General features: G+C 34.3%; 1 protein-coding gene across 1 annotated transcript; it reads right to left on the minus strand.

The window, feature by feature from the left end:
* Nucleotides 1-12,344: 12,344 nt before the first annotated feature.
* On the minus strand, nucleotides 12,345-14,491 carry LOC108222648 (peptide-N4-(N-acetyl-beta-glucosaminyl)asparagine amidase A). Its single transcript, XM_017396536.2, has one exon. The coding sequence runs from the start codon at nucleotides 14,299-14,301 to the stop codon at nucleotides 12,490-12,492; it is 1,812 nt and encodes a 603-aa protein (XP_017252025.1). The 5' UTR covers nucleotides 14,302-14,491; the 3' UTR covers nucleotides 12,345-12,489.
* Between the last annotated feature and the right edge of the window lie 758 nt (nucleotides 14,492-15,249).

Here is a 15,249-nt window from a genome sequence, read left to right on the forward strand (position 1 = left end):
GAAATCATTGCTATATCTTGGTTAAAATTCATTGCAATTGGTCTAATATTTGTTGCCTTAAAGTCATACAAATGAAACAAAATTAAGCTAATGCAATACAAGGAATGTGTTGCTGTAGACAAACATTTGTTGCTATATCGATTTATTGCAATAAAATAATTTCATTGCTGTATGGGGAAATATTTGTTGCTAAATCCACCAATTGCAACGCGGTCAGATGCAACGCCAAAATTTGGCACTTTTGTTGCTATAGAACCTATTGCAACATATATAACACTTTGGGCAATGGTTTCTCCGCGTTGCTATAAGCCTTTTATGGTGTAGTGACTACCACCACTTTCTGGACAGCAGGTATTAGAGCAACAAGAAAAAATTCAATTTTCTTTCGAAAACGAAGTGAAAAAGTCAAAGAAGGTGGACTGCCCTTGGAAGAAGAAGTCAATATTCTTTGAGTTGGAATATTGGAAGTTCCATCATGTTCGCCACTGTCTCGATGTTATGCACATCGAGAAAAACGTGTGCGATAGTCTAGTTGGGACGTTGTTAAATTTGAAGTTCAAGTCCAAAGATAGCGAGGCATCTAGGCTTGATATGATGGAAATGGGGGTGAGGGCTGATTTAGCTCCCGAAAAAGGAGAAAAAAGAACTTTTCTGCCTCCTTCCTCATTTACTCTAACAAAAGCCGAAAAAAGAAAAGTGCTCAAATCACTCTCATCAATGAAACTGCCTTATGGACATTCCTCGAACATCAAAAATTGTGTATCAATGCGTGATCAAAAGTTGTTCGGGCTCAAGTCCCATGACTGCCATATACTCCTTCAACAATTACTCCCGGTTGCAATTCGTTCCGTACTACCAAAAAATGTTAGAGTTAGCATCATACGGTTGTGTTTATTTTTCAATACTCTGTGCAACAAAGTGGTAGACATATCAAAACTTGATAAACTGCAGGCTGATGTAGTACTGACCTTATGTGAGCTTGAAAAAATATTCCCACCCTCTTTTTTTGATATAATGATACATTTAATAGTGCACTTGGTGAGAAAATTGCGTTTATGTGGACCGGTGTTCTATAGGTGGATGTTTCCATTTGAACGGTTCAATAAAGTATTGAAACGTTACGTGAGAAATCGTTATTTCCCAGAAGGTTGCTAGCTGAAAGATATCTTGGCGAAGAATCTGTAGAATTTTGCGCAGAGTTTGTGAGAGAGAGTTGCACGAGTACTGCTGGTATTCCTAAGGACCAGGACAAGCTTTCTGGTCCTTTATCGGCTGCAACAGTGAGATCTATAGAAGAAAAAGAACGAGACGAGGCACATTTACATGTCCTCTTAAACAACATTGAAGTGCAGCCATATATTCAGTAAGTCTACTCTGTCCTGCGTTAACTGTACAATTTAAAGTAATATGATTTGACTGTGTTAACTGTCCTCTGTCCTGTGTTGTATTTGAAGTAATACTCTGTCCTGTGTTACTCTGTCCTGTGTAAACTGAAAATTTAAATCCATATTTATTTACTCTGTCCTGTGTAAACTGAAAATGTATGTAATTTAATGTTAATATTTACATACTTTACATACTTATAATTTAGGAACATGCTTATAAATAGTAAATACTATTATTATAAGTAACTTGTAAACTGAAAATGTATGTAATTTAATGTTAATATTTACATACTTTACATACTTATAATTTAGGAACATGCTTATAAATAATAAATACTGTTATTATAAGTAACTTGTAAACTGAAAATGTATGTAATTTAATGTTAATATTTACATACTTTACATACTTATAATTTAGGAACATGCTTATAAATAATAATTTACATACTGTTATTATAAGTAACTTATAAACTGAAAATAAACCTATTCAGTGGATGATCGGGGAGCACAACAGGCTCTTTGCTGATTGGTTTCAAGAACAGGTCTGCACTTAATTGAATGTGAATGGAAGTGTGTCTGAGACAATAAGGTGGCTTGCGGCGAAACCATCATTTACTGTTTTGACATACGAAGGCTATCTAGTTGATGGTGTCCGATATTTCACAAAGGAGCGAGATGATGTGAGGGTTGTACAAAATAGTGGAGTTAGTTTAACTGCGAAGACAATCCAAGTTGCTAGTGCGAAAGATTTAAATCCCGTGGAATGTGACATGACATTTTATGGAAGAATTGAAGAAATATGGGAATTGGATTACCATGCGTTTCAAGCCCCATTGTTCTTGTGTAGATGGGCATACAGCGACAAAGGCATCAAGGTTGATGAACTAGGCTTCACACTTGTGGACCTTAGTCGACAAGGCCACAAGAATGACAAGTATGTGTCCGTTGATCAAGTGAAGCAAGTTTTTTACATCGAAGATCCCGTTGATTCCTGTTGGTCAGTCGTATTAAACTCAACGACTAGAGATTATCATGAGATTTTCAATGAGGATGATCTTGGAGACACGATCCTAGAAAATTCCCCATTCTGTTATAAAATCCCTAAAGTTGATGTTAGTGCCGACGATGATGAAGCTAGTGTTGGCAATCAACGAGTGGATGGCGAGGGAATTTGGCTTAAGAATTAATCATTTGCAATTTGATAATATTTAGTGTTTTGTGTGCTTGTTGTTTAGTGTTTAGTGTTTAAAAGAATTCTTCATATGTAATTTGATGATATTAAATGTATTTGTGCTTGTTTAGTGTTTAAGAATACCCATTCTATTAATGTTTAGTGTATTCTGATAATATTTAGTGTATTTGTGCTTGTTTAGTGTTTAGTGTATTCTGATATTAAATGTATTTTGTGCTTGTTTAGTGTTTAGTGTATTCTGATAATATTTAGTTATTTGTGCTTTGCAATTATCTCCACTTGGTTAATACAGGAGCAATGACAAAGAAGGGGAAATCACCTAAGAAGAACCAGTCTAAAGAGGAACCTGCTGCTGAAGAAGCTCCACAAGACACTATTGCTCCACAGCAAACAGCTCCACAACCTACTGAAAGTACTACACAAACTGGAAGAACAAGGACAACTGGAGCGTCGCGAAGTGTTTGTGCTATGCATAAGGTAGTGATGAAAAAAGCGCAAGGGAAGAAGATAAAAGTGCGGTACAATACAATTGGAATTCCAATTGGACCCACCAGGTCCAAATTGCAGTCCTACATAGGAATGCTAGCAAGGACAATGGTGCCAATAGACATTCCAACTTGGCCAAAGGTGGACTCTGAATTGAAGCAGAAGTTATGGGAAGATCTCGAGGTCCATATTCTTTCTCCCTTCTCTGCATAATTGTTCACTGCATACTTCTTTCTCGAGGTCCATATTCCAATTTACTGCATACTTGTTCATTGCATACTTGTTCTTCTTTCAGGCTACGTTCGAGGTAACTCCTGAGAGTCGGAAAAGAATTCTCCAATCAGCAGGAGCAAAATGGAGAAATTTTAAGGCCAAATTGACTGCTGACCATGTGCTCCCTTATATTGGACACAAAAAAAAACTAATGAAGCCACCAAAGCAGTATTCTTTTGTCGGTAAAGAGGCGTGGAAACGGTTTGTTGCAGTTAGGACCACAAAAGATTGGAAGGTATGTTCATATGACTTGCAATTTTCTAATTTACTGTAATTTACTGTAAATTTTCTAATTTACTGTAATTTACTGCAATTTTCTAATTTACTGTAATTTACTGCAATTTTCTAATTTACTGCAACTTGTAAATCATTTAGAATTTAGAATTTACTTGGCAATTGGAAATCATTTAGAATTTGTGGTTACAAGTTTGAGTCTTTTATTAGACTATTCCAGCAATTTATAGCCAGCTGATATGCCACTGGCAAATAGTTAAGTGCCTTAGTTCATTGCTGACGAAAACATTACGTATTTATTAAACTTGTAGCCATGAGGCCCTGCTTATCTTTCTTTCTTATATTTATTAATCTTATTTTTATTTGTATATTGTATTTGTATGCAGAGAGTGAATAAAAAGCATAGCGATATTGTGGGAAACCGAAAATATCCACATCGAGTATCAAGAAAAGGATACATTGGGCTGCAAGAAGAGGAAGTAATACTCTTATCCATGATTAATTTGTAAATATTTGTATATGTATTCCAATAATCTTCACTTTGCCATGATTAATTAATTTGTAAATATGTGTTAATTTTTGGTAATAGAGGCGCAAGGGGAACTTGGAACCTGATGAAGTGCCAGATAGGGCGCTTATGTGGAAAAAAGCACGTATGCCAAAAGGGGAGGGCCAGCAGATTGATAAAATTCTGGCTGAGATAAACAAGAAAATTGTAAGACCATTTTTTCTATGCTTATTTCATTTTTAAAAAATCACACCTAACTTTTATCTTTTCTGTTGGTAGGATGCTTTGATGGAAAAGCAGTTAATTGGTGAATTTAAACCAGCCGGAGCCAATGATGTGCTTGGTACCGTATTGGAAACTCCGGAGCATTCAGGTAGGGTTCGAGGGGTTGGAAACTTTATACCTCCAACAATGTTCTTTGATCTGCCCAAAAAGAGAAGGAACTGAGTAACCAAAGAGGAGTTGTTGGCTCGTGATCAGCAAAGGCAAGCGGAGTTCGAACAGAAAACGAAGGAATTTGAAATGCAGATTGCTGAGTTGAGAGAATTAATTGCTGCAAAGAATCTCCAATCACCACTACTGTCCGACAAAGCAAGCTGTCGAGGGGAAAAAGAACAAGAACAAGAAAAGAATTTTTCTAAACCAGAAATTGTAAAAGAATTGGTGGCAGCTGATGAAGAGGACGAAAATGTCACTATTGTTGATCCTCCTCCTCCAGGAAAATTGGTAAAACCTATATTCTATAAATTTATTAGTCCGTAGAAAGTAAATACAACATTATGACTAAATGGATTTATACATATAAATCTAGGGTCCGCGCAAATGTGAGATGGCGGTGGACAACATTGAGAACAAGGTAGCATTCGGTGTTGCTTATGAGGAGGGAGGTGAAATGAGTACAACAATTCATGGAGTGCCTCTAAAAGCAGGATTTATTCGTGTCGGGGTGGATGGAAGCATCAAGGGAGATGCTTTGGTTCCTGTGCCAGTAGTTGGTGAGATAGAAACCGTCGACCAAGCTATTGGCTCTCATCTAGCATGGCCTAGAGACATGATTATTTTTAGCCCCACTGTTGAGGTATGCTATCATCACAATAATATGTACATTTAAATGTACATATTATTTGGCGTACTAAATATGCTTATTAATCTGGTATATAGAATAATATAAGTAAATTATGCGTAAATGTAAATTTGCAGAAAAAGAAAAAGGCAAAGGTGCCGGGTGAGCTGCAGAGAGTGCACGCCCTTTTTAATTCTGTGAAGCCAAAGGAGGATGTGCCTCCTCGCTTTAGGGTGTTGTACAAATTTTCAAAAACTATGATGAAAGAAAGTAGCAGCTCGATACCAGTTCCATGTGATGTTCAAGTCTTTGGAATGGAAAGAACGATTTATCTACTCGAGGAGAATATAACTGCGCTGCATGTTAGAGTTTAATATGATTGGTCAAGCTGCAATATCAACATATATGGCGTAAGTTGTCTTCTAATTTTGTTTCATTTTATTTCGTAATAATCTTTACACAATATTGAAATATTTCATATGTATTTTTAGGTATTTGCATTCTGGGTTTAGGGACACACCGGGTAGAGACTTATCATCGTCGTTTGGATTTCTTCATCCAGCCACATATATTCTGAATGATGAATTTAACGCCTATGTTGTGCAAAGGCTGAGAGAGGGAGTAAATCGCATGAACTTCATGCCTTTTAATTACAAGTATGTATGACTCTCTCTTTTTTTTTATTTGTAATATAATTTGTGAATATATTAGTTGGACCTCAATATGTGTTATCTAATTATTTGTAAATGATATAATAAAAAACAGTTTGCATTGGATTTTGGTCGTGATTTGGGAATCTGAAATATTCATCCTCAATTCATTGCCTCATTATCCACATCCTGATGAACTAGAAAAGGCATTAATGAGGTAATTTATTTACGTTGATTTTACGAAAAGAAGTTATTTTGGTTTTGAAAATGTGTATTCTACAGAGCTGTTCGTGCTCATAATGCTGAGTTAGGACGGGTAATCAAGAATCCCAAAGTTAAAAACCTTCCAGTAAGTTTATAGTTGATGTAGTAAATTTTGTGACTAATTGATGTCGAAGCCTTATTATTTTCCTGTTTGATTAATTTTTTTGTCTTTTTGTTGGATGTATAGGGATGCCCCAAACAACCAGGTGGCACAGAATATGGATATGCGGTCATGCGATTTATGAAAGATTTAGTTGAGGACCCGGACATGAAACTTTTAGACAAAATATTTCATTACTTTTCCTAGTATATATATATAATAATAATAATAATTTTAAGTATTTAAATGAGATTATTAAAATGCAGAAAGTTAAGTTAAGAAATGCATACTGATTTTGGTGATTGCATGTATGTTATATTTCCAGTGGGCTGCTAGGAGTCGCAAGACTTACTCTAAGGCGGACCTCGACATCGTTCGGCTCGAGACACTGGATTATATCCAATCAATTATGTAGTTTGTATTCTCATAATTAGATCATGTTATCGGATATTATAGGATCTGCACTTTAAATTTATGTTTGGATATATGGTGTATTGGTTGAATGTTGGTTATATTGGTTTATTAATGCAAATCAGATTTAGAGGTTGATTTTGATAGTTTTGCATTTGATTTTGGTAGTGCTGCAATTGGTTTTGGTAGTTTTGCAATTTATTTTGGTAGTTTTGCTTTTGATTTTGGTATGCTGCAATTGGTTTGGTATTTGGTAGTTTTGCAGATTTGGTTTTGTAAACAGGTTGGTTAGACATCATTTATACAGCAAAATGATGTCAAATTATATTAATGCATAACATCGGTTAGAAAAGATAACTGATGTTAATATACCATTATAACATCAGGCACTATAATTAGAACTGATGTTATTGATTGTTAAAACATCAGTTCATTTAAAGTTGAATCGATGTTAAAAGATATAGACATCAGTTAGTAGCTGATGTAACCAAAAAACTCGAACGATGTCTTTGTGGGTGATGTTAAAGGCATCGAGCTTTTACATTGGTTAATAACCGATGTTAATGACAACAATAGACATCATCTACCTTAACAGAAACCGTTGTTAATGATAACATAGAAATCGGTTCCCCTATGTTTAGACATCGTTTGTAGCAATAAACTGATGTAAAAAGAGCAATAGACATCGGCGTTTTTAAACAATCGATGTAAAAGGTTACAACAACATCGTTTTTTGGGGAAAAACTAATAAATTGGCATGTCTAGAGTATGTTAGATTAGATTAGAATATCATATTATGATCATATTCAGAAGATAAAAGTGTGTTAAAATTGGAAAATCGATTTATTATATCGGTTTTTTAAGTGGAAATGATGTAATAAGTGGTCTTTTACATCAGTTATTAACTGATGTTAAAGACAGGGACCTTTAACATTGTCCACAGTAACATCAGTTGAACTTATACGGGACATCAGTTTTTAACTGATGTATATTAGCATAATTCTAGTAGTGTACATTAACAACTCCATCGGCTATGTTCTCTTTTGATCATTTCTAAATTCTCTGAATAGTGCGCATTGAGACTGAAAAGATGGAAGCAACCTCTCTTGTGGTGTATTTTTTGAGTTTTCTATTGACACTTTTCCTTAACAGAGTTGCATAAATAGCCTGTCTCATGTCATTTGTGAGCACTTTTCTTTTTTTTCACTTCTCCTTCTTCATCTGTGATTTCTCTTTCACCTAAAAATTTTGTGAGTACAAAAAATTATATTATAAACCTAACCAAATTATAAACAATGAATAACAAAACAATATAATAAAATTAAAAAATTTTACTCTCAAAAGACGAAAGCTCGCTTGTATCAAATATGATTGGAATATCCTCCGCGTGTTCTTGAGAGAATTCTTCACTTGTAAAATTATTTGTACCTGCAACAATTAAAATAGCAAATATTATTTTTAAAAAATGAGAAATAAAATTTTCAAATATATATATATATAATATATTAAATATTTGATGAATACAACTACAAGACATTTATTTTATTATATTAAATTTTTCTTCTTACAATAAAATATATTTCAACTACGAAAAAATATATCGTGATACAATATTTGTTTTGCCAAGATTTTGTCTTATATTTGACTAGTTATATCTTAATTATGTTTTCCATATCCAAACTATATTTTCTTATTTTAAATATTTGTTATTATATATGTCAGTTATTTTCAGATGAGATTTATTTTATCATGTATCTAACCAAAGAGATCTCTTATCTCTTTGGTGTAGATTCTTATGATTTGTTTAACATTATTTTTGACTTACTGTTCTTTTTAAAAAATTTATATTATATACTTATCTTATTTCTTTAATTTTATTATGGTTTTGACCCTTTTCATCTGTCATTTTAAATAGTTTTCTTATTTTATTGTCGGCATGACCTTATAATGTTTTTTGTATTGTATTTTTCAGGGTAGGAGAATGGATGGATTAATGACAGCGAGACCTCTTATGGTATTTTATTGTCGAACATTAAAGCTTTATTGTCTAGTGTTCCCGGCCATCTCTGCATGTCCGAGGATTAGATAGTAAACTTTCTTGAACGAAAAAAACTCCTGGCTGCGGCTTTTGTACTCCTCGGTATACGAGAAAGTATCTTGTGACCAAAAAAAAGTTAATAATAAATTCGGTGCTCCATTCAAGACATTACCCGTGACATAATAATTTTAATAATTTTTTTGAATAAATATTCCCTCCGTCCCATTTAATTATATACATTTTTTTCACAGCTCGACACACATTTCAATGTTTTAAGAGTTTCTTTATCTGGACAAGATGCTAAATTTTATTCATATTTTCTTAAAAACAAGTTAAAATTTAGAAGTATTAAAGTGTGTGTCGCGTTCTCGTTCCCAATGTATATTAATCAGGAACGAAAGGATTATATCTTTAAAATACTTTTATACTGAAAAAGAAATATAAAAGAGTACTATTAAGTTGAAAATAATTGCAGTTCCGGTTCCTCAACGAGATGCTAGAGACAGAGTGGCCTGGGTGGACTCTATAGATGGGCAGTACAGTGTTAAGACAGGATATAAACACTGGCTCAAACAACATGGTGAAAACATAAATGTAGTGCAAAGCGAAGGATGGAAGAAGATCTGGAAGTTAGGTTGTGTTCACTTGGAGTGAATGGAATGAAGGGAGAATGGAATGAATTTTGTACTCGAAAATGGTGTTGATCAAAGAAAATGTATACAAATTTCATTCCTTCAATCATTCCATTCTTACTATTTTAACTAAAAGTCTATCCCACATGTTTTGGAAGGAATGCTCATTCCATCTCTACATCATATTTCTTTACAATTTTTATCACAAAAACATTGAACTCATTCATATTTAGTCACTATTAGCTCATACTTTCTTCTTTCTCCATAAAAATTCAATATAATTTTTCATTCCATTCTCCCCTCATTCCATTACCTTCAAGTGAACACAGCTTTAGAGTTGCCTCATAAGGTCAGAGTGTTTTTGTGGCGGTTTTGTCGTAATAATATTCCTGTTAGAATTCGGTTACGATCTAAAGGAGTACGTCCCCCTGTTATTTGTCCTATGTGCAATGTGGATGTCGAGCATGTACTGCATCTATTTTTTGATTGTCCTTTTGCGACCCAGTGTTGGAATCATATGGGTGTCTCGTATGACATGCATGATGTAACATATGCTCCTGATTGGCTACTTCAAAAACTTGGTACTGGTTCTAAAGCCGAACTAACAAAGATCGCTACGTTTCTTTGGGGTGTTTGGTGTTGGCGAAATAATAGAGTTTGGGAAGACAAACACGTAAAGAAGGGGCTGGTTTGACTGTCAGAGGAGTTCTTAGGGCAAACCCAGCAGTGATCCAAAAATCCAAATTTGGGGCACATTAACTCAAATTCTCCTCCAATAATGATCTAAAAAGTGATCTAAATTTGGATCAGTGAATAGTACTGATCCAAATTTGGATCACCACTGTTCACTGATTTGGATCACCTACTTTATTATAAAATAATGATTTTGTTATTTCTATATCTTTCGTTTATTGGATTTAAAATTAATTTGTGATTATTAATATTTAATTAATAATAGTTTATAATTAATAATCAACAGAATTAATGTTTTAATAAAAATTTAGAATAATAGGAAAGCAAATTTCATTGAAATTAAAAAAATAGTACATTACATGCATGAAATAAAAATTACATAAAATGCATAAAATAAAATTACAATATCGAGAAATGACTAGAAAACAGTACGACAAATATAAATTTTGATTTAATCGAACAGATTATTTTTGTTTCCTTCTAGATAATCAAAATATTGTTCGTAGCTATTCATATCATTTTGGGATACTTGAGCTTCATCTTCATTGTCTTAATTGTGAGTTTAATATAAAATTTATGTAATATAATATACAAAAAGTAATTTGGATCAGAATTTGGATCATGCTGCTGGAGTTGATCCGAAATTTGGATCAGTTGGTGATCCAAATTTGGATTTTTGGATCACAAACGGCTGGAGATGGCCTTACCGTCCATCTAGATCGTGATCGTTAGATTAAGGAAAGATATATTATAAAGAATGTTTTTTTTTATCCTTTTGATCTAAATTATAGTGACTTGGGATCTAACTTCTAAGTGTTAGGTTTTTAGTTTTTAAAAATATTAAGATTCGTAGATGTTAGCGAGGAATTGGACACAGATGCTTGGACGCTACATATAAGATTAACATAAGAGAAAATTTATTTATCTTTCATCAAGATTACGGGCCAGTTTGGTTGCTTCTCTTGACCCGTTTGTGTAAAGAAGTAGAAGCACTTTTAAAAAGTTGAGAATGCTAGCTTCTCTCTCACAGTTTCTACTTCTTTTTTAAACACTTTATTAACTTATTTACTTCTCACTTCTACTCCATTTCTTCATTATAAGTAAGAAGTCACTTCTTTTAAGTTAACACAAACGGCCCCTACATCTTATGTGTTGCTACTTCTGCGGAATAAACTTATACACTTCACAATTCACATGTGTCACATCCGTGTCATAAAGAACACAAAAAAAATCATAGACTTGCTCCTTACAAACAAGTTGTCGTAGGGTCTTTTATACTCCCTATGTGTTTTTTCTTTTCTTATTTGCAATGTCGGGACTGTTCATAGCATAAAACAAATTACTAATTTACGTTAAATTTGTAAGATTAAATATAATCGTGAGTGGTCTTGTTGGATTCGTATTCACGAGTACTTTAATACGGTGAAGTTTTTATATTTAATAAAAATACGAAACTAAAGATATTAACGATCAAAAGTGTGTATTGACAAACATGTCAAAAACAAACAGAGAAAAGTATTAAGAGACTGAGGAAGTATTATTTTGAACTTTTGTTGTTACAAGATCAAATCAGCAACAAAGCTTTCTATATATACACACTGATAAAAGTAAATGCTAGATGAAAATAGTACTGGGATTTGTAATTACTAATAGCAGCTAAGAAGTATTTGGTACTTCTGTTAGTAATTACAAGCATTTCACTTTCTAGCTACCAAAGTACTAATAATAATAGTTTGGAGTGCAAAACTTCAGCTCCTATATTTATCATCCATTAACTCTGGTGACTAATGGTCCGGCTAAAAAATATAGCTAAAAAAAAAGCCAATAGTGTGTTACCTGGTAAAACATGTGCCGGTTGGCAGCAATTAAAATTTTTAATTCTGGCTGCTAGAAAATGAATTGCCGCATACTTCCCTTGGCCGACCAAGGATCAAATCCGTGTAAAGAAATCTAATAATGTGATGTAGTAGTTGATGAACAGAAGGTAAGGAGATGTAGCAGTGAATACTTGTTATCGCAGAAGATATTAGCCAAAAGAAACACATAGAAACGGGATATTTGAGAGAAATCTGATAATGTGATGTAGTATTAGATGAAACAGAAGCTAAAGAGATGTAGCAGTGAATACTTGTTATCGCAGAAGATATAAGCCAAAAGGATCACATAGAAACAGGATATTCGAGAGAAATCTTATAATGTGATGTAGTAGTAGATGAAACAGAAGCTAAAGAGATGTAGCAGTGAATATTTTTATCGCAGAAGATATCAGCCAAAAGAAGCACATTGAAACAGGATATTTTCTCAAGAAATAGTTGCAGCAGATATGCTTATCAAAGCAAGTGATGCACTGGAAACATGAACTGGGTGAAAGAGATTGTTCAATCTCCTCCCCTAAATGTGCTAGTTTGACGTTAATGACTGTAACTTGTAAATCATTTCACATTGGCCAAAGTATAGTACACTTGTACCATTATTAGAATTTAATATTGACCAAAATACAAAATCATAAAGCAATTCGAGAAACATTCAAGGAGAAGGACTATTAAAACTGTTCCTTTTATTATAAAGGATGAGATGATAGAAAGGCCCTGCGAGCCGGATTTTGCCACCGTATGTGTAAGCCGAGACCCCAATGAGACGGTGTCGTTCTACTGCACTTACTGTTCTCTTTGTCGTAGATGATGGTGTAATTTGAGCTGCTAACATTTCTGAAATAGCAAGAGTTGTGGCTGTTAAAGCTGTATGCCTGCTGTGTACTTCCTACACCGCTGACTACCAGGTTGCCCTTAACAAGCATAGTAGATTGTCCTTCTTGCAAATTTTCAAGAGAGCTAACTGATGATCCAAGCTCAGATTTCTTGATTCTCTTCTCATTGAAACCCAGTGACAGATTAGCTACAGATGTATACGCTCCATCTCCTTGGTCAACATTATTTGAGTACAAGTAGAGGGGAAACCTTTTTAATGAAGTTAAGGAATCCAAATAAGGTCCTGACTTCGCAATGACATTATCATTAAAATCAATACTCTGATGCACTATTTGTGAATCCCCATTATCGCCCATCTCCATGAAATTGCTGTAATTGAACTGTTGAATTGCCTGAGTTGTTATCTTCCCGTAAGATGATTTCACCCATCCAGTAGACTTAATTAGCCTACTAACCGTTGTCAAAAAAGTCCCATTGAACCCGGTAAAATTTGATACAGAAGAAACATGACAAGGCAAGGTACTCGTTCTCAATACCTTGCCTTCAGTTTTTTCAGTCTTTGCATCCAACCAGATATGCAAATTTGCGTCAATGTACCACACATTTAAAGCATTTGTAACACTAAAACCAAACTCATGAGTCTTCCCATCTAACAATGTTCCTAGAGACGGAGTAACCTCGATATCATAGGAAGGGAGATCAAATGATCCAATTGCAGAAATGGGTCTCCATAGAAGGGGATTAATTCCTCCAGTGTATACGACTGTAAATGGCCAAACCGCCCCAATTACCTTACCATCCAAACTAACCAGAACTTCCCTAAAAGGCCCGTTCCCCGGAACATTAGTCAGGTTATTCTCAGCAATGTACTCATTGGGTAAATTGGTATACCAAAACTCATCATTTTCATGAGGTGAAACGTAAACCTCCAACACAGCCTTATACGCATTTTTGGGCAAATTAAACGTCTTTGACTGCACATCAGTCGAATTAACTACTTCAAACCACAATCCATCATTCAATGGTAAATTCCTCGAAATGGGCATGATTAAATCAGCATTAGAACCATAGCCATGACCAAAATCACCCCCATTCGACAACTCTTTCTTAGCAGGATAAAAGTGGAAACTCAACTCAACATGGTAAACCCCAGTATAAGTATTATCAACAAGATTGCCCAAATAAACAGCAAGAGTCTGATTGGTCATAAGCAATGAGTAATACCTGGTGACATCTTTCTTAACACTCCAAACAATCCCATTGCTCCGTGGCTCCGCGGTGCAGCTCCTGAGAAGCTCAACCCCTCCAAGCCACACCCCGAAAATGCGGTCAAATTGCCTGCCCTTGCAAGTAGCTTTCCATTCCAGAACAATTTTTCCAAAATGCTGAAAAGGGCATTTCGAAAAGGGGGGTTTATAATCAGCAAGAACAGGAGGCTTGCCATATGTATACCCAAAATCATGTTTGAGAATGAGCTGTGAACAAGGCTTTGTGGGGGGCAAGTCAATGGGTTTGGTCACTTCAAAGAAAGTGGTAGGTGGAATCTCATGTGTGGACTCAGATAATTGTGATCTGAAGCGAGATTGTAGTGATTTGGGAACACTTGCATTGGAGCCAAGGAAGAAGAGAGATGAGTAGAGTAGGAAGACGAGAGCGAAACCCATGAGTTGTTTGGAGGATCAGAACTCAAAGAGTTTAGTACGTTGGTTGTTGTTTGTTAGGTGGAGATGCAAACAATGTAGTACTGGAAACATAGAGTGACTTACAATACAAATCACTGGAATCAATGTAATGATTTGATTTTTTTCACTTGGAGATAACTGAGCCAGCTAGTCCCTCGCGTATCTATTAGAATAGGCAAGTACTTAATCCCGGTGGCAGACAATCCATTTTATTTTGCATAATTTTTCCCCTTCTATTTTCATTTCGAATCTTTTCATTACAATTTTACGCTTTTTCAAAACTTCTTTGATCTCTCTATTAATATTTTATTTTATTTTTTATCGTACCATTCCATCATTTACCCGGCCAAACACAATATGAAGAGGGGCGAGTAAAACCAAACCAAAATCTAGAAACCAAATTGAACCAGGTAATTTCATTCTAGTCCGATTCTATTTTTCTAATAATTCGGTCTATTCAGTAATTCGGACCGAATAGACCATATTAAAAATCGATTCAGTCTAGTTCTAATAATAAATATTATAAATTTATGTTATATATATATAAGCTAAAGTGTAAATTTATTTATATCTATTTTGATGAAATGGTTATTATTAATTGAGGTTATTTTTAATCATGATCTCTTAGCTTTATTTATAATATATGCTTTTGTTTGGGAAAAATTATTCCATCTTTCAAGCAAGACCTGACGAAACCTAATTATTTTAATTCGGTCCATAACGGTTAGGTTTGTAAAGAAAAAGGATATTTCGATTTTTAGTCTGTTCCATTCGGTCTAGCCGAACCAACCAAATGCTCACCTCTGGCCATAAACCAAACAAAATAAAATATCAAGCCTCACAAAAAAAAACACTTAATTTTTCTATATTATAATTAGAAAAATGTAGATATCAAAAAAAAATACTCTGATACAACACTTTTTTAACCTG

Source organism: Daucus carota, chromosome 5 (genome assembly GCF_001625215.2).
Source record: "Daucus carota subsp. sativus chromosome 5, DH1 v3.0, whole genome shotgun sequence".
Lineage (NCBI taxonomy): Eukaryota > Viridiplantae > Streptophyta > Magnoliopsida > Apiales > Apiaceae > Daucus > Daucus carota.